General features: G+C 51.1%; 4 protein-coding genes across 6 annotated transcripts in view; 2 read left to right on the forward strand and 2 right to left on the reverse strand.

The window, feature by feature from the left end:
• The window catches only part of Mtf1 (metal regulatory transcription factor 1), a 46,725-nt gene extending 40,815 nt beyond the window's left edge, over positions 1-5,910 (forward strand). For both annotated transcript variants that reach the window (XM_052177305.1, XM_052177304.1), the window contains exon 11: positions 686-5,910. In XM_052177305.1, coding sequence (XP_052033265.1) covers positions 686-882 — 197 coding nt within the window. In that variant the 3' untranslated portion in view covers positions 883-5,910. The remainder of the gene's footprint in view (positions 1-685) is intronic.
• A 110-nt stretch (positions 5,911-6,020) lies between these two features.
• C3H1orf122 (chromosome 3 C1orf122 homolog) lies at positions 6,021-7,104 on the reverse strand. The gene is made up of 3 exons (XM_052177310.1): positions 7,044-7,104; positions 6,755-6,956; positions 6,021-6,493 (listed from the first exon to the last, which is right to left on the reverse strand). Exons 1-3 carry the CDS (start codon positions 7,076-7,078, stop codon positions 6,398-6,400), a joined length of 333 nt encoding a protein of 110 aa, XP_052033270.1. The 5' UTR covers positions 7,079-7,104; the 3' UTR covers positions 6,021-6,397.
• Positions 7,105-7,226: 122 nt separating this feature from the next.
• On the forward strand, positions 7,227-11,620 carry Yrdc (yrdC N6-threonylcarbamoyltransferase domain containing). The gene is made up of 5 exons (XM_052177308.1): positions 7,227-7,678; positions 8,202-8,316; positions 8,422-8,541; positions 10,367-10,509; positions 10,943-11,620. Exons 1-5 carry the CDS (start codon positions 7,296-7,298, stop codon positions 11,013-11,015), a joined length of 834 nt encoding a protein of 277 aa, XP_052033268.1. The 5' UTR covers positions 7,227-7,295; the 3' UTR covers positions 11,016-11,620.
• Maneal (mannosidase endo-alpha like) lies at positions 11,353-19,861 on the reverse strand. 2 transcript variants are annotated; one of them, XM_052177306.1, is made up of 4 exons: positions 19,217-19,861; positions 17,917-18,026; positions 16,077-16,153; positions 11,353-13,800 (listed from the first exon to the last, which is right to left on the reverse strand). In XM_052177306.1, exons 1-4 carry the CDS (start codon positions 19,749-19,751, stop codon positions 13,164-13,166), a joined length of 1,359 nt encoding a protein of 452 aa, XP_052033266.1. In that variant the 5' UTR covers positions 19,752-19,861; the 3' UTR covers positions 11,353-13,163. The 2 variants fall into 2 exon arrangements, with proteins under 2 accessions (XP_052033266.1, XP_052033267.1); XM_052177307.1 differs by lacking the exons at positions 16,077-16,153; positions 19,217-19,861 and having other exon boundaries at positions 17,917-17,987.
• Positions 19,862-20,417: the final 556 nt, after the last annotated feature.

Here is a 20,417-nt window from a genome sequence, read left to right on the forward strand (position 1 = left end):
TCTGCTGTACACAGAACCTGGCTGTGTACAGAGCGTGACACGAGGGTGAAGTGAGAGTGGAGACGAATGGGCACCCTTGCCAGGCTGGCTGGGGAGGAGATCATGCGACGTCTCCCACACGTAAACATGAGCCACATATACAGAGAAGCTCAGTGACCTCGGGAGCTGGGGTCTGAGCAGGTCCTATGCTGTGTGGAGAGGGCACGTGCGCATGCGTGAGTGTGTGTGCCTGCTGCTCAGGTCTGCCCGCCAGTGGTCGGTCGCTTGCAGAGCCTGCAGGGGCCACCACCTGGGCAGGAAGAGAGGGGGAGCCAGCTGGCCCTTGACAGATGAGGGCACTGTCTATAAGTTTAAGCAAAAGGAAGAGCCCAGAATATGAGGAGGAGAAGGGTGGCATCTGCTGTGGCCGCACACACGCGGCACAGAGGGACAGGGTGCTTCTAGATTATGTGGGTGGCTCTTCCAAGAAGGAAGCATCATCTTGGATGGGAGAATCCTCACAGACTCTTTCCCTGAGAAAGAACCTGGACCAGTTTAAAACATAGCAAAACCCAAAGCATGGTATTGTCCCTGCCTGTCACACCTGCTGCCCAACAGGCATTCAGCTCGCCCCAGTCCCTGCTCCCCCGCCCCTCATGCCTGTTCCTGGCCACTTGAAGAGCCGTCTCTTTCGCCTCTCTCACAGGGAGCTCTGTTCAGCAGATTGGCCTCAGTGTTCCTGTGATCATCATCAAACAAGAGGAGGCCTGTCAGTGTCAGTGTGCGTGCCGGGACTCTGCGAAGGAGCGGGCGGCCGGCCGGAGGAAGGGCTGCTCCTCCCCACCCCCTCCAGAGCCGAACCCCCAGCCTCCCGATGGGCCCAGTCTGCAACTGCCACCCTAGACTTCTCCCTCATCCCTGCCCTCCCCCATCCTCCTCCGCTGGACCCTCTTCCTGTGAGCAAAGCAGACAGGCTGAGGCTCCTCAGACCCTCCGAATGTTAAGTGCCATGGATGTGTCAGAGTTCCTGTCCCTCCAGAGCCTGGACCCCCGTCCGGGCCGGTTCACAGTGAAGCACTACTGCAGGGGTAGAGGACCGAGCCTGGCCAGCAGCTTCTCCAGGGCAGGGGCACAGCTGTGCGCACACCCCTCCGGGAGCAGGGTGAGCAGGAAGTCCCGTCCCGTACCGTACCGGGTGTGATGCTGCCATCATGGGGTCAGAAATGGGAAGGATGAAGAAATCTGCCGTCTGAAAGCCTCACCTTTCAGATGGATTTTCTTTACTCAGATCCCAGGAACATCCATTTTAAGGAACTGATCTTTGGAGGAAAAAACAAAAAACAAAAAAACAAAAAAAGAAAAAAAAAAGAAAAAAAAGCTAAGTTATAAGTGAACTGTCTGGCTGCACTGTATGTCACTTTTGCTTATTGTTATGTGAACTTGGAAATTAAGGTTACTTGTATGCATAAAAGTTCTAAATGAAAGGGTGTGGTTTCCATCAATTTGGTACTGCCCATCACTTGCACTGGGGTCACTGTGGATTGGGCAGGAGAGTTCACAGTGCTGGGTGCCTGTCCTCTTCTGTGGCTTTGTGATCTGAGGCAGCACCTGGAGGCAGACCACCGCTCTGTGAAAGCGGGTGGTGGCACGGGCAGGTGAGAGACGTGAGGTAGACAGGGTGAGTTGCTTTGTTGTTGTTGGCGCTTGGTTTCTGTGGAGCTTGGAGTAGATGCAGAGGGGCCTGCCCTGCATCCTGCTCAGTCCTAGCAGGTAGCTGCAGGCCTCAGGGCCTCAGTGAAGCCGTGGTTCTACAGGGCCCTGAGGCAGCTGTTGACAGATGTTGATAATGTGCTGGAGTTTAGAGCTGTCTCTAGCACAGCCCTGGCCTGCCTTCTTGGCTCTTTCCAGTCTTCAGTGCTTGTCAGTGCTTGAGTCATGGAGTTCTTCTCTCCTAAGGAAACGCCCTATTTTATCCTAAAGTGAACGAGAGGCTTATGGCCGGTGGCTGCCAGGGTCTTCCTGCCATCAATAATGTTTGTTTCCTCAGAGCAGAAGGGCTGCTTTTCCAGAGAAGGTACAGATCTACGGGGTTGGCTGAGGCAGCAGGTGGCCGGCGGCAGACCTTCTGGAGCCCAGTCCTAGCCAGGCTTCTGTCATCCTTTCCCATCTGCTTCTCTCAAGGCGCTTAGATTTGCATACAGCCTCATACAGTGCAAAGGAGGATGTGGTCTATAAACAAAAAGGAATAAAAACCTAAAATGATATTCTACTCAGGGTAAAACAAAAAAAAAATTTCCCTTCCACCAAAAAGCCTGAAGCTTGCAGTCAGTTTACCTCATTTGGAATGTTTCGTTGTGTTACAGGATTTTTTTTTTTATTAGTATATAGAATTATACCCGTCTCCCTGCCTGTGGCTCCAGGTTATTGCCTCTTCAAACTTAAGTACAATCGGTAGGAGAAAGGGGGTGTGGCTGTCCTTTGGCTATTTACTGTGGTCATCAGTACTTGGTAAGCTCAAGGTAGCTGGGTCTGGGGACTGGAGGGGCCCCAAGGAGCAGGGTCTGCTGCCCTCCTGCAGTCTGGGCCTTTCCTCAGAGCCAGCTAGGATGGTGACCCTTGTCTTCAGGCAAGATATTTAGGGACAGTTGGCTAAGACGGTCATGGCAGCAGTTCTGAGGAGAAATGGCACAAGTAGAAGCAACAGATCTCCCATCCCAGGACTGGACCAGGAATGTGAATTTCTGATGTTCTACACCCCCCCACACCCAAAAAAAAGGTTGATGGGTTTGGACAACCATAGACCTGGGCAGAAATCTGCAAGGTGGGAAGAGCCCTCTGTTGGCACAGTTGTTAGTCCTTCTGGGGAGCCAGCTGCTTGGGTGTAGGCTGTCCTGGGCCGTCTCTCTTTATAACCTCTGAGGAGAGCAGTGAATGGGACCCCAAAGTGAGCTTGTATCAAGGGGTAGTAATGGCCCTCCCTCTTACTCTGCCTATGATGAGCGGGAGTCTGGTTTGCTGGGAGCTGACAAAGGAAACAGGAGCCTAGGAAGGATGTGTGGAAGGTTTTGATGGTTTAACTATGGCTTCTTGGTTAGCTAGGGCTGCACTCTTAATGGTCTATTCCTAGGTCCTTGGCTTTTTGCCCTCCACAGTTAGAGCAGTGAGGAAACATGTGAGCAGTGTTGAGGCTGAAGTGTTTAGAGGTAAAGGAGTTAAGTGATTTTAGAACACAAGAGACTCTCGGATCCAAAGAGCTTTTGGAAAGTGAGGTCTTTGCTTGCTGTCAGTGGCTGTGGAGAGCCAGTGTGTGAAACAGGGGAGACTGACACTTCTGCCATTCTGTACCATTGGCCCTTCCCCCATCCTTCCACAAGGCCAGCCTCTAATGCCAAGGACCTTGGAGAAGAGCCTCCTGGCTAAACTAGAGCCAGAAAGACCCTTCATGGACAGAGCAGTTTCTCCAGGGAGTGACCTTAGGGTAAGGCCAAGGAAAGTGAATCCCGGCGGGTCGATTAAGCCCTTCCTTCCGCCTTCCACGACAGCCATCCCCACTGTCACCCTGTAGACCAGACTTGGGTTACCACTAGCATCTCCAGTATAGCTCTTCCAAGAGACGAGTTGGCAGCGGGGCTGGTGGACCTAGGAGGTGGTCAGGTATTCTTGGTCCCACCATATTGCCTTATAAGTGTGGTCCTTCCCGAGCAGGAGAGTAAGGCTGAGGGAAGACAGCTCAGTGTCCCTGACAGAGTCTGACCAACCTCAAGGGGCAGCACTAGTGTGGCCACAGGAGTACTGTCATTTATTGACTTACTCCCGTTCAAGAGATGATGGTACAATGCCAAGGAGAGGCCCTGAGATGTGGAGCACCCTCTGGGCAGAAGGCAGCCGGGCTTCCCTTCCCTTTCAGAGTCAGTAGATGGGAAAAGGTTGTTTTCCGGGTCAAGGCAGTGGGCTGATGGGGTAATGGAGGTGCCTGAGGTTTTCCTGAGGCTTTGTATGATGCTGAATGTGTCCAGAGGGACAAATTTGCAGAACCTCATATTGATATTTTAAAGAAATAATAAAAAGCACTTTAGGTTACTTTATCTTTAACCCAATTGCTGCAATTTCTGTTGTGTATGTATATATACATATATATACTTTCCACAAAGTTTTATTTTTTGCTCAGAATAAAAGTTGAGGTGTAAAAAGAAGAGCACTTACTTGGGTGCAATATATGCGTAGCTTGACAGTGGCTATCCCCGCGTGGCGGCCTGGCCTGCCTCTCCATCAGCCCCAGGCTGAAGCTGGCCAGAGGGAACCACTATTGGCATCTCAGCAGCTGCTCAATCTATGCAAGCCTTCCCGTGTGCCGGGGCGCCCCCCTCAGGCCCTCCGCGGAACTGCTGCAGCTGTTTGCTGACTGTCGAGGCAGGCAGGCCCCTTTTCATAGCTTCTTGGTTCCCGTTCTCTTTGCCCTCTCCCCCAGGACAAAATGATTCCTGAAAGGAAGGGTTGGTTGTTCCTAGGTAGAAACCTGGCACCTTTAGAATTTCATATTTTCTAATCACATCTATTGAAGCGAAAGGCTTCTTCAGTGTCACTAAGACTTGATTTGTGGAACTGCACTACTATTGGGCATTTACAGCTTTTTCACACTCCCAATCAGAAATATGTTGGAAGGCTCTGCACCACCTCTGTTGGTTCAAAAGCAGAATGACTTCCATGCTTCATCAAATCTGTTTACAAAGCCCTATAACCTCCCTCACCAGCTCCCACTTACCCTTAAATTCCCAACTGTAGAGGCATTTTAAATATACTTCAGCCAAAGCAAGATTTTCACAGCTGAAGTTTGTAGGTGGTTTTGCTACGACATATGGGAAATTGTCCATCTCTTATATGAAGTAGAAGGGGATGAGCCACAAAACTATCATACGTATTTCTGATTGGTCTGTCTGGTCTGTTTCTTGCATATTCTTGGGGCAAAGATAAAGGGGTCTGGCTTATGCTCCTATTCTTGGGGAGGCTGGTCACTGGCCTGGGCACTTCTCACTGTTCAGGCGGTATGTGGGCTTCTCAGTCCGAATTGAAAATGCAAGTTAAATTGAATCTGTCAAGTTATATTATAGTACAGCCTTTTTGTAGAACTGGTGTTTTAAAAACCATACACTGCTCCTTGGATGGTGGCCTACTGGGACAAAAATAGGTGATAATGTCATGTCACTTTCTCAATTCAATGCAATTTCTACTTTTTTGTTTTGTTTTTAAAGGAAATGTTTTCATAAACTTTTTTCCACCAAAATGTAGGGTGTTTATTGCAGTGTCCCCATGTCCCTTGAGGTGCTGAGTCGGGGCTTGCCCGCCCGCGCCTCGGGTGTCCTCAGGCTTCCCAAGGGCTGTTTGAGTCAAGTCTGCATCTTTTGTGCTCTGGAGAAAATGTCACTAAGGTTGGAGTTCCTGGCAGCTCTTCCCTCTTCCTGCGAACTACCTCTTGTCGCAGTTTGAGGAAAGTGGCTGGAAAACAGGCTTTTCCGGTTGTCTGGCTTAGATCTAGCCAGAAAAGGCCACAAACTCTTCTCTTTTCTAACACAAACTAATCATTGGCCAGTGGTCTTGGTGACAAGTTTTTAGTCCCAAATAGTTTTATTTGAATTATGTAAAAGTATCAAATTTATTTTAAATGTAAAACATGGGAACAACGGACTTCCACTGAGCGATATGAAAACGTTACAGGTTCAGTACTTCCAAAGGAAGAAACCTCCAACCCTCAAAAAGAATAAATACGAATTTGTATTTTTGAAGAATGTGAAATAATGGTGTTTGCTTAATTGCTCATTTTGTATAAACTTAATATTGTACTTTAAAATATCTGCTATGAAGTGAAAATTTAACTTTTTGGAATTGAAAAAGCAATATTAAATACTAATGAACTTAATTAAATGCTTATTTAAATCTGGTAGTACCTGTGGCATTACTTCCCATCCTTGTCCCTGGTTGACACTCTCTCCACTCCTAGCCATCAAGTCTTGGAGGGACAGAAAGGAAAGGTCAGTCACCAGGGGTCTGCAGATTTCCTTTTAATCAAGACTCTGCTGAAGTGTTTTGTGGGGCTGACAGCCCCCAAAGCATGAAATGAACATGTGATACCATCTGGAACCCCCAAAGCAGGCCAGACCACTCTGGCCAGCACTGCTGGCCTTCTCGAATCTGAGTACTCAAGACTGGATATTCGTTGGCTACATTTCAAAGCACGGTACTGCCTTCAGCCAGGACGACGTGGGAGTGAGCCCAGCTGCTAGCAGAGCTGCCATCCCAGGCTGAGGGCCAAGTACCAGCAACTGCCAGTGAAGACTGGCCCCTTTTAGCGAAGGGAGTTGGTCAGAGTCCAGCCATCGGCCCTAGAAAGGGACAGAAGTCAGGGTGCCCGACTAGGGAATGATCAAGATTCCGCAGCTCCATCGCCAGCATCCTTTGGAAGGCAACCTCTGGCAGATACAGATGGCTGGGGCGGCGCTCCAGACTTGGCTGAACCGTTCTAGTTGGAACAGAAAAAGGAAAAAAAAAAAAAATGAGCCTGGAGGAAAGGCCTTAAGTTAGGCCCCGCAAGAATAAGACCACTTGGCATTTCGAGAGTACCATACTTTTTCAAAACCTCGCTCAGATCAAAGGAAGTTAAGCGGTGGGGATGCTCTTCCACCTGCCTCCCTTGGGGCGGGGGATGGGGGGCGCGAGCTTGGCCAGTGCAGTCAGTGCGAAGACCCCACCTCCCCAGGCCCAGCCCGGAGCGGGCACTGACCCCGCCACCAGCCGGATCTGGGCGCCGGCGGCCCAGCTGCCGCAGCATCTCCTCGCAGGCGGCGATGGTGTCCAGGAGCTGCCGCTGCCGCTGTTCCACCGCGTCCAGCAGCTGCTGGGCGCGTTCATCTCGGGGCGGCTGTGGGGGTGGCCTCCCGCCGAGCCCCAACCCCGCCTTCCCACGGTCCACGCCGGCAGCCTCCCTGCCCGGGAGAGAGACGGCGTCAGGGCCGGCGCTGGGCAGCGCGAAGTCGCGGCCCCAACCCACCGCCCCGCGGGCCCGCTCTCACCCCCGTGACCAGCCTGCGCCGGGGCCCCACTCCATCGCCGCCCGTGCCACCCGCCCACCACCCCTCTGCAGTCCGCCCCCGCGCCGCGCGAGGAGTCCGCTAAGCAGAGCCCCGCCCCGTCCCCACCGTTCTCCTTCAAGTCGCCTGGGGGTCGCGGTCCCTTTAAGCTGCCCGGCGCGGAGGCGGGGCCGAGCCTCGCGGGCCGGAAGTTGGGTTCGTGCGTCACTTCCTCCCGGAAGCGGGTCTGAACGGATGTCTACTGCGCGTCCGTGTGCGGGGCTGAAGGCCGCGGTGGCGGCCGGCATGGGGCTGAGCGACGGGCCAGCGGGCTCTGGCCGCGGCTGTCGCCTTCTACGCCCTCCCGCGCCCGCTCCGGCGCTGCCAGGGGCCCGGCTGCTGCGGCTTCCGGAGAATGAGGCCGCAAGCCCGGGGCGCTCCGGTTGGACGGAGGCGCTGCGGGCCGCCGTGGCCGAGCTGCGCGCCGGCGCCGTGGTGGCGGTCCCAACTGACACGCTGTATGGTCTGGCCTGTTCGGCGAGCTGCTCGGCGGCCCTGAGCTGCGTGTATCGCCTCAAAGGCCGCAGTGAGGCTAAGCCGCTGGCCGTGTGCCTGGGCCGCGTGGCCGACGTCTACAGGTGAGGCTGCCCCGACCCGGCCCCGCTGGGGGCGGCGCCGCGGGAGGGGTTTCCGGTGACAGCCTTGGGAGACTGAGGCGCCTAGCGCGGGAGGGGCTTGTCCTAGCTCACCAAGGAATCCGGAACTGGAAATTTGTTGGGAGTGCTTAACGCTTGCCAGGATCCGCTCTAGACAGTGGGTCGAACAGTTGAGTTAGGCGAGCATGACATTCTTCTCTTGTTGTTCTTGTGATGTACGGAGGGGAGGCCCGTTTCAGAGTAATGCCTTTCAGATGATAAGACAGTTTGAGATTGTATTCACGTGTCGCGGCGCTGTGGTTTTGTCCCCAAGACAGGCGTGTAGACTAAAAGCCCGGGGTACTCTGTGGAGTCTGTCTTCTGCCAGAGCTCCGAGGAAGAGGAAGTAGAGTCAGGTAGATCTCGTTCATTATATACGCAAAGGACCTCTCTCCAGCATCCGGCTTGAATCCAGGACAGGTCCGTCAGGGTGATTTGGGATGGATTTGTGCTCTTTTGCCTGCAGGTACTGTAAGGTGAAAGTGCCTACAGAGCTACTGGAAGACCTGTTCCCAGGACCCGTGACCCTGGTGATGGAACGCTCAGAGGAGCTCAACAAAGACCTGAACCCCTTTACTCCTGTGAGTCAGATTTTAGCCTGTTCTGCAACCTAAAACTAATCTAAAATCAGACTCCTCTAAGCCCTTGATGCCTTCCTCACATTCTCTCTTCCTCTTGCTTCACAGCTCATTGGCGTCCGGATTCCTGATCATGCCTTCATGTTGGACTTGGCCCAAATGTTTGGGGGACCACTTGCACTCACCAGTGCCAACTTCAGCTCCCAGGCCAGTTCTCTGAGTGTTGAGGTGAGAAATGGCCCCAGCAGGTTAAACTGCTGTTTCCTCAAAACCAACAATGCTGACATTGTAACGGGATTGCCTGGCAGAAATTTGGGCCTTTGGTGCGTAGGTGAGAAGGTTAATACCCATTTGGTATTGGTTGAGGGGGGGGGGGCATCCAAATGAAAGAATCTTGGAAGGGGGCAGGTGATGTACTTGTAATGCCAGGACAAAGAGGCTAAAGTAAGAAAATCTCAAAGTCAGCCTGACTTATTTAGGGACACTTAATTTTTTTTTAAATGATTCATATTTATTTTATGTACATTGGTGTTTTGTGTGCATGTATGTCTCGGTGATGGTATCAGATCTCCCGAACATGGAGTTGCAGATAGTTATGAGCTGCTGTGTAGGTACTGGAAATTGAACCTTGGTCTTCTACAAGAGCAGTCAGTGCTCTTAACTGTTGAGCCATCTCTCCTGCCCCCAGAATCTTTACTTATTTTTGGGGGGTGGGGAGAGTGTTGGAATTGTTTTATCTTGATAAGCCCAGGAAAAGCAGGTGTAGTTTTTTTTTTTGTATCTATAATAATAGAAAAGATGCTGTGGTGGTGGTGAAACATCTTTAATCCCAGCACTCCGGAGACCGAAGCAGGCTGATAGCTGAGTTCCAGGCCCTCCTAGTTTGCAGAATGAGTTCTTAGACTTCATAGAGACCCTGTCTCTAAGAAAAAGCACAGATTATAGGAAACACCAGACAGCTTTGTGGGGGAAGTAACTGTCAGAGACTTGATAGCAGTGCTGAGAAGTTGGGGCTTTGAAACATTAGTTCACTTTTCTGTCACATGGCCATTAAATGGCAGGTCCAACTTGTTAGCATTCTCTCTGACCTGTTTTTGGAGGGGGATGATTCTGTTTGAGACAGGGTCCACGTCCACTCTGTATCCCAGGCTGGCCTGGATCTCAAGAGTTAGGATCCTCAGGCTTCCCCATTTTTGGATCTGTACCAGCACACCTCACCTAATTTTTGACTCCTGACCTTATTTCATTTTTGCTTGCCAGATAGGCCAGAGACAAGATCCTTGTGCTCCTGTGTTGGCTGTGTGCTTTAGGACAGGTGAATAGGCAAGGGAACTGCTCTGTTCTTCCAGCACTTACATCAGGTGCAGTACAGTGATGGGGCTTTCTATGCTAGACCTGGGCCTTGGAAATGCAGGATCTGCTTTATTCGCTCTTGGTAGCTACACATTGTGGACCTGGGTGGGAATCCTCCCAGGGGAGGGGTAAGTTCTTACCTTGTCAACAGCCCTGGGCCAGCACAGCTAGTGTTTGACTTGTAACTGGTATTTATGATTCCCCTAGTGCCAAGACCCTGGCCTAACTGCACTGAAGGGTCTTTGCTGGGGGCAGAAGGAATCTAAGTTCTGTTAACAGTACACCCCAGCAGCCCAGGCAGGGACTGAGTGCTGGTAGCATATGTTTGCACAGTTCACCCTATTTTCTTCTCCATGCTGATCTTCCACTGAGGTGTAGAATCAGGCTGTTAGGAGCCTGAATGAAGTAATCTATATGCATCACACAGATAGGGAAAGACTGGGCTCATACCCAACATGCCACTGTTTGGACCTAGCCCTCCCCAATTCCTGCAGTACTTGGAATTCCTTTTATTACATTAACGTTTTCTTTATGGAATGCATACCTAAGCGGGCTTCAGACTTAGTACATATCGGATCCTGGGTGTTAACTGTGCCATTGACTTAGCTGACCGTGACTAAGGTTTCTCCACTGCTTAAAGGATGGTGAGCTTTATATTCAGAATGATAATACAGCTGTGCCCAACTTTCCTTCTTCTCAGGAGTTCCAAGACCTCTGGCCTCATTTGTCCCTTGTCATAGATGGGGGGCCAATTGGGGATAGTCAGAGCCCTGAGTGTCGCCTCGGCTCTACTGTGGTTGACTTATCTGTGCCTGGAAAGTTTGGCATTATTCGCCCAGGCTGGTAAGTATCTTTCCTGTGCCATTGGGATGTGTGAGGGAGGTTAGAGAAAAGAGAAGCTTTAAAGTACAGGTTTCCGCCAAGTGGTGTTACTGCATGCCTTTAGTCTCAGCACTTACACAGAGGCAGGCAGAGCTCTTGTAAGTTCAAGGCTAGTCAGGCTACACATAGAAACCCTGTCTTGAAAGCAAAAGTAACAACAAAAATTTAACCAAAAAAGTACATACCTTCATACCATTTTGTATTGGTTAGGGCCACTAAGGGCCACCACAGAGAGGTGCTAAGTGGGCTGGGACTAAATTTGCTGGTATAGCTGGCTTTTAAGGATTCATCAAGTTTGTTGAATGGTGGGACAATAATCATAAGAGGCCACTCAGACTTTGGTGGGCTCAGTGCCCTGAGAAGTCAAACTCTTAACTGCCTCTGTCTTCCTCAGTGCCCTGGAAAACACTACAGCCATCCTCCAGCAGAAATATGGGCTGCTACCTTCTCAGGGGTCCTGTTCATGAAACTTGGGAGGACCTGAGGACCATGCTGGATACTGTGTGTCTGACACTGGTGGGCAGAGCCTCATTGGCTGAGGTTCCTGGAGCTACATCTGTAGCCTAGCTTTTTAGGCAGCATCCTTGGCTCTGAGTCCTGTAAGCCAGCCAGGAGCTGCAGGGTGAGCCATGCCCCCACCAGGGGAAGGTTACATTTACTCTATAGATTCATTTGTCAACCGGGAACTGAATGGGAGGATCTTAGAGTGGCCTTATTATTTTAAGTGCCCCTCTCACCCCCACCCCTTTTAAGTTAAGTAACTTGAGTACAGAATTAGAATACATTTAAAGCTGCTTTCTGGGGAACAGTGCCCCTCTCACCCCCACCCCTTTTAAGTTAAGTAACTTGAGTACAGAATTAGAATACATTTAAAGCTGCTTTCTGGGGAACAGTGACATTTGATGTCAAACCAGCTGGAGGCACTAATGCAGTCTAGAAATCTTAGGACCAATGCAGCAAAGTCAAGGAGCCCAGGCCAAAGCTTTCTGGGTACAGGGGAGTGGTCATTTGGGGGAAATTATTCTAGGAGTCCCAAGTGAAATATTGAAAAATAAAATCTTGACTTTTTTCAGCCAGTGACTTTCTTATTTATTGATAGAGTTCTATGTGTAATTTATTTAGCTTTATTGTTTATGCAGAAGCCCTTTTATCCTTGTTCATATGTCTACCAAATATTTGCATAATTATTTTTGGGTATTTGAACTGTAATTTTTTGTTATTAAATATTGCTTCTACAAACAATTGTAAGTGGTTTATTTTTCTTTTGAACTATTTCCTTAGGGTAGGATTTCTCCATCAAGACATATATGTGCATTGTGGCTGTTGATGTATATTAGCCTTCAGAAAATCTGTGTTAAGTTTCACTGAGGATGCCTGCTCCTTCCTGCTGCCTTGCCATATCCACAGTATATATGCATGGAATCAAATCAGCACTGGTTAAATCCAGCCCTTTCAACTAAGCTACGAGCTGGGTGGGTCAGTACAGCTCATCTGTTGGGTAGGATGAGTGTTGGTGACTGGGCTGATGTCCTTGAAGTGACAAGTATCCCACCTCATCCTCCATCTGCATCCATTTCCCAGAGTCAGTGGCTTAGCTTTAGCCTGTAACCAGTCTAGTGGGTTCCAGTGGACATTTTCTTTTCAAGAATCTTGCTGAAAAATATTCATCAGGTTTTACTTTAACAAGGATTCTTCCAAGTAGCATTAGTTTATTTGTAAGTAAGCACTGACTTGTTAACTCCCTAGAACTCTTATGTAAACTAGTCTTTTAAGCAGTCTCCACTGTGCTAAAGCTAGCCAGCCTAGCTGTACACTGATTTGTCCCAGACTGACCTAGTGGTCAGCATTTATGAGGGCTGCAAGAGGAATGTACTGGCAAACACCATTTCATATTTAATACAAATCACAGTAGCGCTGAAAATGGCCCTAGTGAGTGGCCTAGACAGCTGAAAGGAGTGACCATGTTCATCTGGGACAGGCTCCGGAGCACAGAGGTATAACTTGGAGGAAAAAAATAGCTGAACTCCAGGGCCTGAGTGTAGCTGCAAAGAGCGAAAGCAGCCAAGGTGCTAGCTACAGTCACACCAAGAGCAGGATCCTGTAAGCTTTGGGAAGGAAACCTTGCTCGCATTCCCCAGCACCTGACAGGCCCTTAGTAATGAGTGGGTGCTCAATGTTCCTAATCACAGGGCACAGGAGTCTACTGGAAGGACCGTAAAGTCCTCTTAGAAGTGTCAAATTTGGTTCCCTGGGTTCAGCAAGATGTGGGAAGGTGGCTGTCCAAAAGAAGGAAGGTGCATGCTAGCTTAGAACCCTGAGACCCTTCTAAGCACAGTGGCTTGCACAATTCCTCTCTATAATTCCCCGTCACAGCCAGAAGCCGAGGGTCGTGGAGCCTCCGGAAGCCACTGCAGCCGCTTGCCCCCCTCCCCTCCCGCCTCACCATGCCTTGCTTCCCAGCACCGCCAGTCCAAGTGCCAGGCTCTGTCTCCATGTCTCCATGAGCTAGCTGGGCCACCCAGATGCTCCCAGTTGCTACTTAGGACTAGTGAGTGCCCATATCCTCAGCTGAACCAGCTTGGTGAGCTGTGGAGGTTTGCTTGGACAATGCTCCCTCACAGCAGCCATTGCTCCTTCTCCTTGATGAAGTGCTCCGCCCAGCGGCGGGTCAGCTCTAAATACAGACTGGGCTGGTGAGGAAGGTAGTCCAGATACAGGCGAGTCGGCGTCGTCTTAGGGACAGCTTTCTCAATTTGTGTGCCCTCGTGCCACTCATTGAAGGAGGTGATAGAAACTATCTCAGGCCTCACAGTCAGGGCCGCCTGCAGGGCCGTCTCATAGTACTTGCCGTTAACCCTATTCCGAGTATTGTGGTTGTTCCAGGGCCGGATGCTGGTATCAATGTACCCAGGCCCCACACTAGGGATGAACATCAGGTTGTTGGTATCACAGAAGTTCTTCACAGCTTTCCAGTTCTGATGGGAGGAGCCAAAGGAGAAGCCGTTGGAGGCGAAGTAGGTGTACATTCCATCGAATCCTCCGGCAAGGATGTCATGGGTGTGGCTCTCCTCCACGAGCAGAGCTATGAAGACCCCATCATAGGGAGTGTTGCGGATAGAGTGAGGCCCGTTTTGTGTCAGGAGGTGGGCCCAGGCCTCAGGGGATGTCAGATAGGAGTCGTAGATATAAAAGAGAGGGAGGCTCTTGCCCACGCTATTCTTATAACGGTAAAATGCACCGTGGGAGCCATACCTGAGGAGCAGGAGGGAGAGCTTAAGTTGGTGTGGTAAGACCAGCCACAGCGGAGGTCTGCCTGTCTCACAGCACTCTGGGACCCAGCAGGTCACATACTGAGCCTATCTATGCCTTCAAGTATTAGCCTGCCTCCCTTCTCAGCTCCCCATGACCCTCTTCCTTAAGCCTGGCTTCTCCCCAGCCTGGCCACTACCATCTTCATCTGAATTTCAGTAACAACCTCCTCATGGGTATCTAGCCTTCATTCCTGCCTTCCTACAGGATATGATCTGACCACTCCTTGCCATGACCTGTAAGGACTCCGTTTCTGGTCTGAGTCCGCTACACATTGGATTCCACTTGCTAACTGGCCTTTCTGTTAGCCTTCATGTGAGCGTGTCCCATCTCAGCACATACCATCTGACAGCTCTCTCCGCCCGGAGTCTTCTCCAGATCTTTTCAGCTCAAACATCATCGTCATCATCATCATCATTAATATATATTAATTAATATTGTGTGGCCTGGAGCTCATTAAATAGACCAGGCTAACCCTGAACTAAGAAATTCAACTGCCTCTACCTCCTAATTGCTGGCATTAAAGGTTCGTGCCATCATGCCTGGCCAAAGCAGACATTTAAAAAAAAAAAAACTGGGGGCCAGGGATGAGGGATAGATCTGGGAGGAGTGGGGAGGGCAAATATGATTTTTAAAATTATCTTAAATATGCTTTTTTAAAAGAACAATTACACTGGAGAAATGGCTCAAAGTCAAAAGTAATTGCTGTGCCTTCTAGAATCCGAGTTCTGTTCCCAGCACCTACATTGGGCAACTTGTAACATGCCTGTAACTCCAGCTTCCTCTTCTGGCCTCTGGGCATACACAGACACACATATGCATATTATAAAAGATAAAGCCGGGCGGTGGGGGTGCACACCTGTAATCCTAGCACTCTGGGAGGCAGAGGCAGGCGGATTTCTGAGTTCGAGGCCAGCCTGGTCTACAGAGTGAGTTCCAGGACAGCCAGGGCTACACAGAGAAACCCTGTCTCGAAAAAACCAAATCCAAAAAAAAACCCCAAAAAACAAACAAAAAAAAGATAAAACCTTTTTCTAGGGCTGGAGAGATGGCTCAGAGGTTAAGAGCACTGACTGCTCTTCTGAAGGTCCTGAGTTCAAATCCCAGCAACCACATGGTGGCTCACAACCATCCTTAATGAGATCTGATGCCCTCTTCTGGTGTGTCTGAAAACAACTACAGTGTACTTACATAAAACAAATAAATCTTTTTTTTTTTTTTTTTAAAAACCTTTTTCTAAAAACGTTGGGGATTGAGTGTACTGAATCCAGAGCCTCTGGCCTGATGATGCACGCCTGTAATCCCAGCACTTGGGAGGCAGAGGCAGGTGGATTTATGAGTTCAAGGGTAGCCTGGTCTAGAGTGAGTTCCAGGACAGCCAGGACTACACAGAGAAACCCTGTCTGAAAAATAAAAAACAACAACAACAACAACAACAACAAAAAAAAACAGGAGTTCAGGGTCACACTCAGTGACATAAAGAGCCCCAGGCCAGCCTAAATTAGGCCCACTCATTCCCTTTAGCTTAACAACCACATTATATCTCAATTCTAGGAACTGGGAAGTCCAAGATCAAAGCATCTAACAAGGTTGGTCCTTGGTGAGGGCTCTCTCGCAGCTGACAGATGGCCAGCGAACTGTATGCTCACACAGAAAGCAAGAGGAGCTTCTTAGATGTCAGGGCATATAACGTATCCTCAGAGAGGCACACATCACCATTCTAAAGTAACTCCTTGAAGGCTGGGACAGAAGGACCAGCTCACACTCATCTTAGCATGCAGAGATCTCCAGAACCCAAAAAGGGAGGAAAAAACCCTTTGGGGCACATTCTTAACACAAAACTTCACTTTGCTGTTTATTGTTTTTATTTATCTTTTTCATACTGCAGATTACTGTGGTTTCTCACTTCTTGGTTGGGGAGCTCTGCTGCACCCCCAACCACTAGATTATAAGTACCGAGTCAGAAACTTTGCTAAAGACAATAGCTGTATGTGTGGGCCCTGGACAGTATGTTGGTGAACACGCACAAGCAGGTATGAACACTTGGGTTCTAAAGACTCAGTTATGACCTCAGAACCAGACCCGAAACTCAGCTCCCTGACTCAACCCACACCCGCACTGTGAAACAACTGCTTGGAACACATGTGTGCCACCTTTATATTGCCTGGCCTGGCCCTCCATCCCTTCTGTCCCTGCCTCCTCCTGGAGCCCCGTCTTACGTGTCAATGATGTACTTGATGTTGTCATGGACAGTGATGTCATCCCGGCCCTTGTAGGGTTGGATATGGAAGGCCACCTGTCAGACAGAGGAGTTGCGGGTCAGGAACGTTCTGGACACAACACAGACAGCTGAGCACCCCCAGCCCTGGCTTGGAGGAAGGGCTGAGTTCAGGAATGCCTGGCAGGGATGGGCTCAGTAAAGGTTGTCCCTGCCCTTCAGATCAAAGGCGGACGGTGAAGGCCTGTCCACGTCACACGACAGGACATCCAGGAATCGCCCTGGGTTGCTGCAGGATGGCGTTCAGGTTTCCATCTCTGTCAGCTCCAGAGATGAGCACAATGAGATGTGTGCCTACTCTCTGCCAATGGAAAATGTGCCACGATCTGTCAGACCTACCAGGGGTGACCACGAGGGGAGGGGCTTCTAGGTCACTTTCCTTCCTTCACCACAGAGGTAGGACTGACTTCCTCTATTGATGTGTCTGAGGAAAATGGCCATACGTGTATCCTTCCACTCAGAGGTGAGCCTGCTCATGGAGGCCCAGCACTGTCTTCTGCTCTATGGACTGGAGTTCACAGTTCTGTCTGCAGGGGCTGGAGAGATGGCTCATCAGGTAAGAACACTAACTGCCCTTCCAGGGGTCCTGAGTTCAAATCCCAGCAACCACTTGGTGGCTCACAACCATCTGTAATGAGATCTGATGCCCTCTTTTGGTGTGTCTGAGGACAGCTACAGTGTACTTAGATATAATAAATAAATCTTTTTGTTTGGTTGGTTGGTTGGTTGGTTGGTTTTTTGGTTTGTTTGTTTGTTTTTGAGACAGGGTTTCTTGGTGTAGCCCTGGCTGTCCTGGAACTCACTCTGTAGACCAGGCTGGCCTTGAACTCAGAAATCTGCCTGCCTCTGCCTCCCAGAGTGTTGGGATTACAGGCGTGCGCCACCACCGCCTGGCAAATCTTTTTTTTTTTTTTAAAGAGTGCCTGCTGCTGCAAGCCCTACCTTTTAAAGATAAATAAATAAATAAATCTTTGGGCTGGAGTGAGTGGGGGCCAGAGCAAGCAGAGGTCCTGAGTTCAATTCTCAGCAACGACATGATGGCTCACAATCATCTGTATAGCTACAGTTTGAACTCATATACATAAAATAGATAAATAAATCTTTAAAAGAAAAGGAAGCCGGGCGGTGGTGGTGCACGCCTGTAATCCCAGCGCTCTGGGAGGCAGAGGCAGGTGGATTTCTGAGTTCGAGGCCAGCTTGGTCTACAGAGTGAGCTCCAGGACAGCCAGGGCTACACAGAGAAACCCTGTCTCAAAAAAATCCAAAAAACCAAAGAAGAAGAAGGAGGAGGAGGAGGAGGAGGAGGAGGAAGAAGAAGAAGAAGAAGAAGAAGAAGAAGAAAAAGAAGAAGAAGAAGAAGAAGAAGAAGAAGAAGAAGAAGAAGAAGAAGAAGAAGAAGAAGAAGAAAGAAAAAAGAAAGGAAGGAAGTGACAATTAGTCTTCCATTTGTCCTCTATTTAGTTTTCTCAAAATTAAAGATGGTAATAGTTGGGGTGAGCACAGCCTCCTAGACCCTCTTCCTGTGTCTGTCATCCCTTGCCATTCCACACTAACCTTATGGCCGAGAAGGAGCATTCTCAGCCTTGCGGTCGTGGCATATGCCTTTAATTCCAGCACTTGGAAGGCAGAGGCAGGTGAATCTCTGAATTGGAAGCCAGCCTGGTTTACAGAACAAGTTCCAGGACAGCCAGGAAGATACAAACTGTGAGAAATTCCAGAAGAGGAGTAGGGGAAGGGGAGGGAGGAGGAGGAGAAAGGCCCTTCAGAGTGAGAGGACCCACCTGGATGCTGTGCTGGTGGGCAGTGTCCAGAATGGCAGGTACCAGGTCGTCTGTGGGCTCCCCGTTATCATCAGCCATGCCAGGCGGATACCAGGAGAGAACTAAAACCCCTAAACGATACAGAAACCCTTTCAGTGGCACAGTGCACCGCCTCTTCTCTCCGCAGAGATTTTCTTATCAGAAACATCTCCACTGCGTGATTCCTGAAAACCTCAAGCCAGGCTCCTGCCAGGCTCCTAGGGGACAGATCCGAGGCCTCCGGCCAGGAGCTTAGTTGATCTCGGAGCTGTCCACTCCAGCAGTGCTGAAGAGCTGCTGCCGCAGGGACCAAGCTTAGGCTGTGCTACCTCAAGGAGCAGACGGAAGGCCATGCCACACTGACCTGCAAGACACAGCCCTACCTGAGATCCTATTCTCATGCTTCCTGTGGGTGGGAGCTCTTACCTTGACTGACCGCCCGTCTAGAAAGCAAGCCTGGACAGAATAGGCTACATCCTAATTATCTTTGTATATGTCCCACACGCCTCCTTATATTTGTTTATTCGTTTACCCTTTTATTATTTTGGAGATACTAGCCCACTGTGTAGCCTGACTACGTAGTTGGCTGGCTTCAAACTGGGAATCCTGCCTCACCCTCCCAGCTGCTACGATTCTGGCATGCACCACTAAACCTGAAGGCTCACTTTGTAGCTAGTTCTCCCTCCTATTTATAAACCACGTCAAGGTATAACAAGATATATCTTTCAAAACTAGCAGAATTCAGTGACAAAATCTAAACTAAATGAACCTCCCCCACCCCAACCTGTAATGCAGAAGGTTCTCCAGAGCCTCTGCTGGCTGGGCACTTGATGAAAAGCTCCTGTGTTGTGCCCACCGTCAGCCCAGCTAGATGGGCCACACAGTTGCTGCACCCCCTGCACTTGTTGTGGAAGCAGCCGCCTGTGCGGGCTCTCCTATGAGCCCCAGAAGGGCCAGGATCCACAGGCCTCACTCTCCTAGAACCTGGAAGACCAACAGACTTACAGCTGTTCTTTTTACTGTTCCTGCTCAGGACAGCTCTGCCGCAACAACCTACGGAAAGGGTCCTGCGGTTGGTGAGGGTCAGAAAGGCCCAGAAGGTACAGTGGAAAAATGGAAGGGTTGGTGGTGTGTGGTGGGCCTGGGATAAGAGGGGGAGGAAAGGGCTAGGAGGTCAGCCTGGCGGGAGAGTGGGACGCTGTGGCGGGGCATCAAGAACTGTGGTTCAGGAAGGAAGGACGAAGCTGGGGGACAGACTGGCCAGGGGAACGCAGGGACTCACCGATGGCAGCTTCTTTGAGCTGGGTCATGTGCTCTCGTAGCACGTCGGGGTCCCGCGAGCTGTAAGGCCCGAGCTCCGGGTAGAAGCTGGAGCCCAAGTCATCTGGAGGGCTGTGGCGGCCACGTGGGTAGCTGGCTGAGATCTTGGGGTCCCAGTGCGGCACCATGACATGATCCCAGTGGATGTAGTGGCCCTCGCGCCGCGGACTCCCGTACCAGGAGTAGTAAAAGGCATGCAGATCGGAGTAGACGCGCAGGCTCTGCCGGGGTGCGGGATCGGCCTCGGCCGGGCCCAGCGAGGCGCGCGGGGCGGCGGTGTGCGGCGGGGGTGGCGGCGGCGCGGCGGGGGCAGCCGGGGCGCGGGCGGGAGCAGGGTTCCCCTCGGGACGCCGCTCGAACGGTGCTAGCTCCGGGCCTGGGCCCAGCGCGGGCAGCCCGTCCGGGGCCTTGAGCGTGCGCAGCCCCATGAGCGTGCCGAAGGCGAAGAGCAGCACCAGGAAGAGCGCGATGCAGGCGCGGCGCCGCCGCCGAGCCATGGCTTTCCCGCGGTGCCCGCCGCCGCGCTACCAGCCCGGGAGTTGCGCCATTCTGCCCGCCCGCGCGTCCCAGACCACGGCCCGCGAGCGCCGCGCGCCCTGGGCGGCTCCGCGCCGGTCCCCGCAGTGCGGGCGGGCCCGGCACACACAGGATGCAGTGGCGCCGACCAAGTGATCGCGAGTGGAGGGGGAGACCAGGCGGAGGAACGGGAACCCCGCCCCGCCCGCAGCGTGTCCCGAGCCGAGTGTACCTGGGATCTGGGTGGGGTGCGGACCCAGACCTTCCTGGTAGAAGGATCTCTCAGTCTTCTTGTAAAGCCGTTCTTCCACGGAGCTCGGTTACCATTACCCCAATTCGTCTCAAGTTCCCAGTACTGAGAAGAGGGGCACTGTGCCACCTTGCGAGCTCTGGCTGGAGCCAGTAACCTAGTGGGGGACCCCAGCTTGCACTGGACTGTAACTCCAGGGCCGGGCCTGGCTCTCTTATGCTCTCTAAGCATAGTACTGCCTGGTCTTGGCCATCTATGAATGATTCCCCAATCTTCCTCAACTCTGCTTTCCAGGGGTCGAGCAGCACCCCCGCCCTTGCCCACTGAGATTGAAGCTGAGGACCTTGTAGCCATGCTTTGCAAGAGTTCAACAACACTGAGTGTGTTCAATGCTCGG

This window comes from Apodemus sylvaticus, chromosome 3 (assembly GCF_947179515.1).
Source record: "Apodemus sylvaticus chromosome 3, mApoSyl1.1, whole genome shotgun sequence".
NCBI lineage: Eukaryota > Metazoa > Chordata > Mammalia > Rodentia > Muridae > Apodemus > Apodemus sylvaticus.

Bases quoted from the DNA above. Each gene is read 5' to 3' on its own strand.
- C3H1orf122 (XM_052177310.1), bottom strand. From the start codon at position 7,078: ATGGAGTGGGGCCCCGGCGCAGGCTGGTCACGGGG. The intron at 6,957-7,043 runs GTGAGAGCGGGC...TCTCCCGGGCAG, and splicing joins GGCGCAGGCTGGTCACGGGG to GGAGGCTGCCGGCGTGGACC. The intron at 6,494-6,754 runs GTCAGTGCCCGC...TGTTCCAACTAG, and splicing joins CAGATCCGGCTGGTGGCGGG to AACGGTTCAGCCAAGTCTGG.
- Maneal (XM_052177306.1), bottom strand. From the start codon at position 19,751: ATGGCTCGGCGGCGGCGCCGCGCCTGCATCGCGCTCTTCCTGGTGCTG. The intron at 18,027-19,216 runs GTGAGTCCCTGC...TGTATCGTTTAG, and splicing joins GCTCAAAGAAGCTGCCATCG to GGGTTTTAGTTCTCTCCTGG. The intron at 13,801-16,076 runs GTAAGACGGGGC...CCTGCTCCTCAG, and splicing joins ATCAAGTACATCATTGACAC to GTATGGCTCCCACGGTGCAT.
- Yrdc (XM_052177308.1), top strand. From the start codon at position 7,296: ATGTCTACTGCGCGTCCGTGTGCGGGGCTGAAGGCCGCGGTGGCGGCC. The intron at 8,317-8,421 runs GTGAGTCAGATT...CTTGCTTCACAG, and splicing joins ACCTGAACCCCTTTACTCCT to CTCATTGGCGTCCGGATTCC. The intron at 8,542-10,366 runs GTGAGAAATGGC...CCTTCTTCTCAG, and splicing joins CCAGTTCTCTGAGTGTTGAG to GAGTTCCAAGACCTCTGGCC.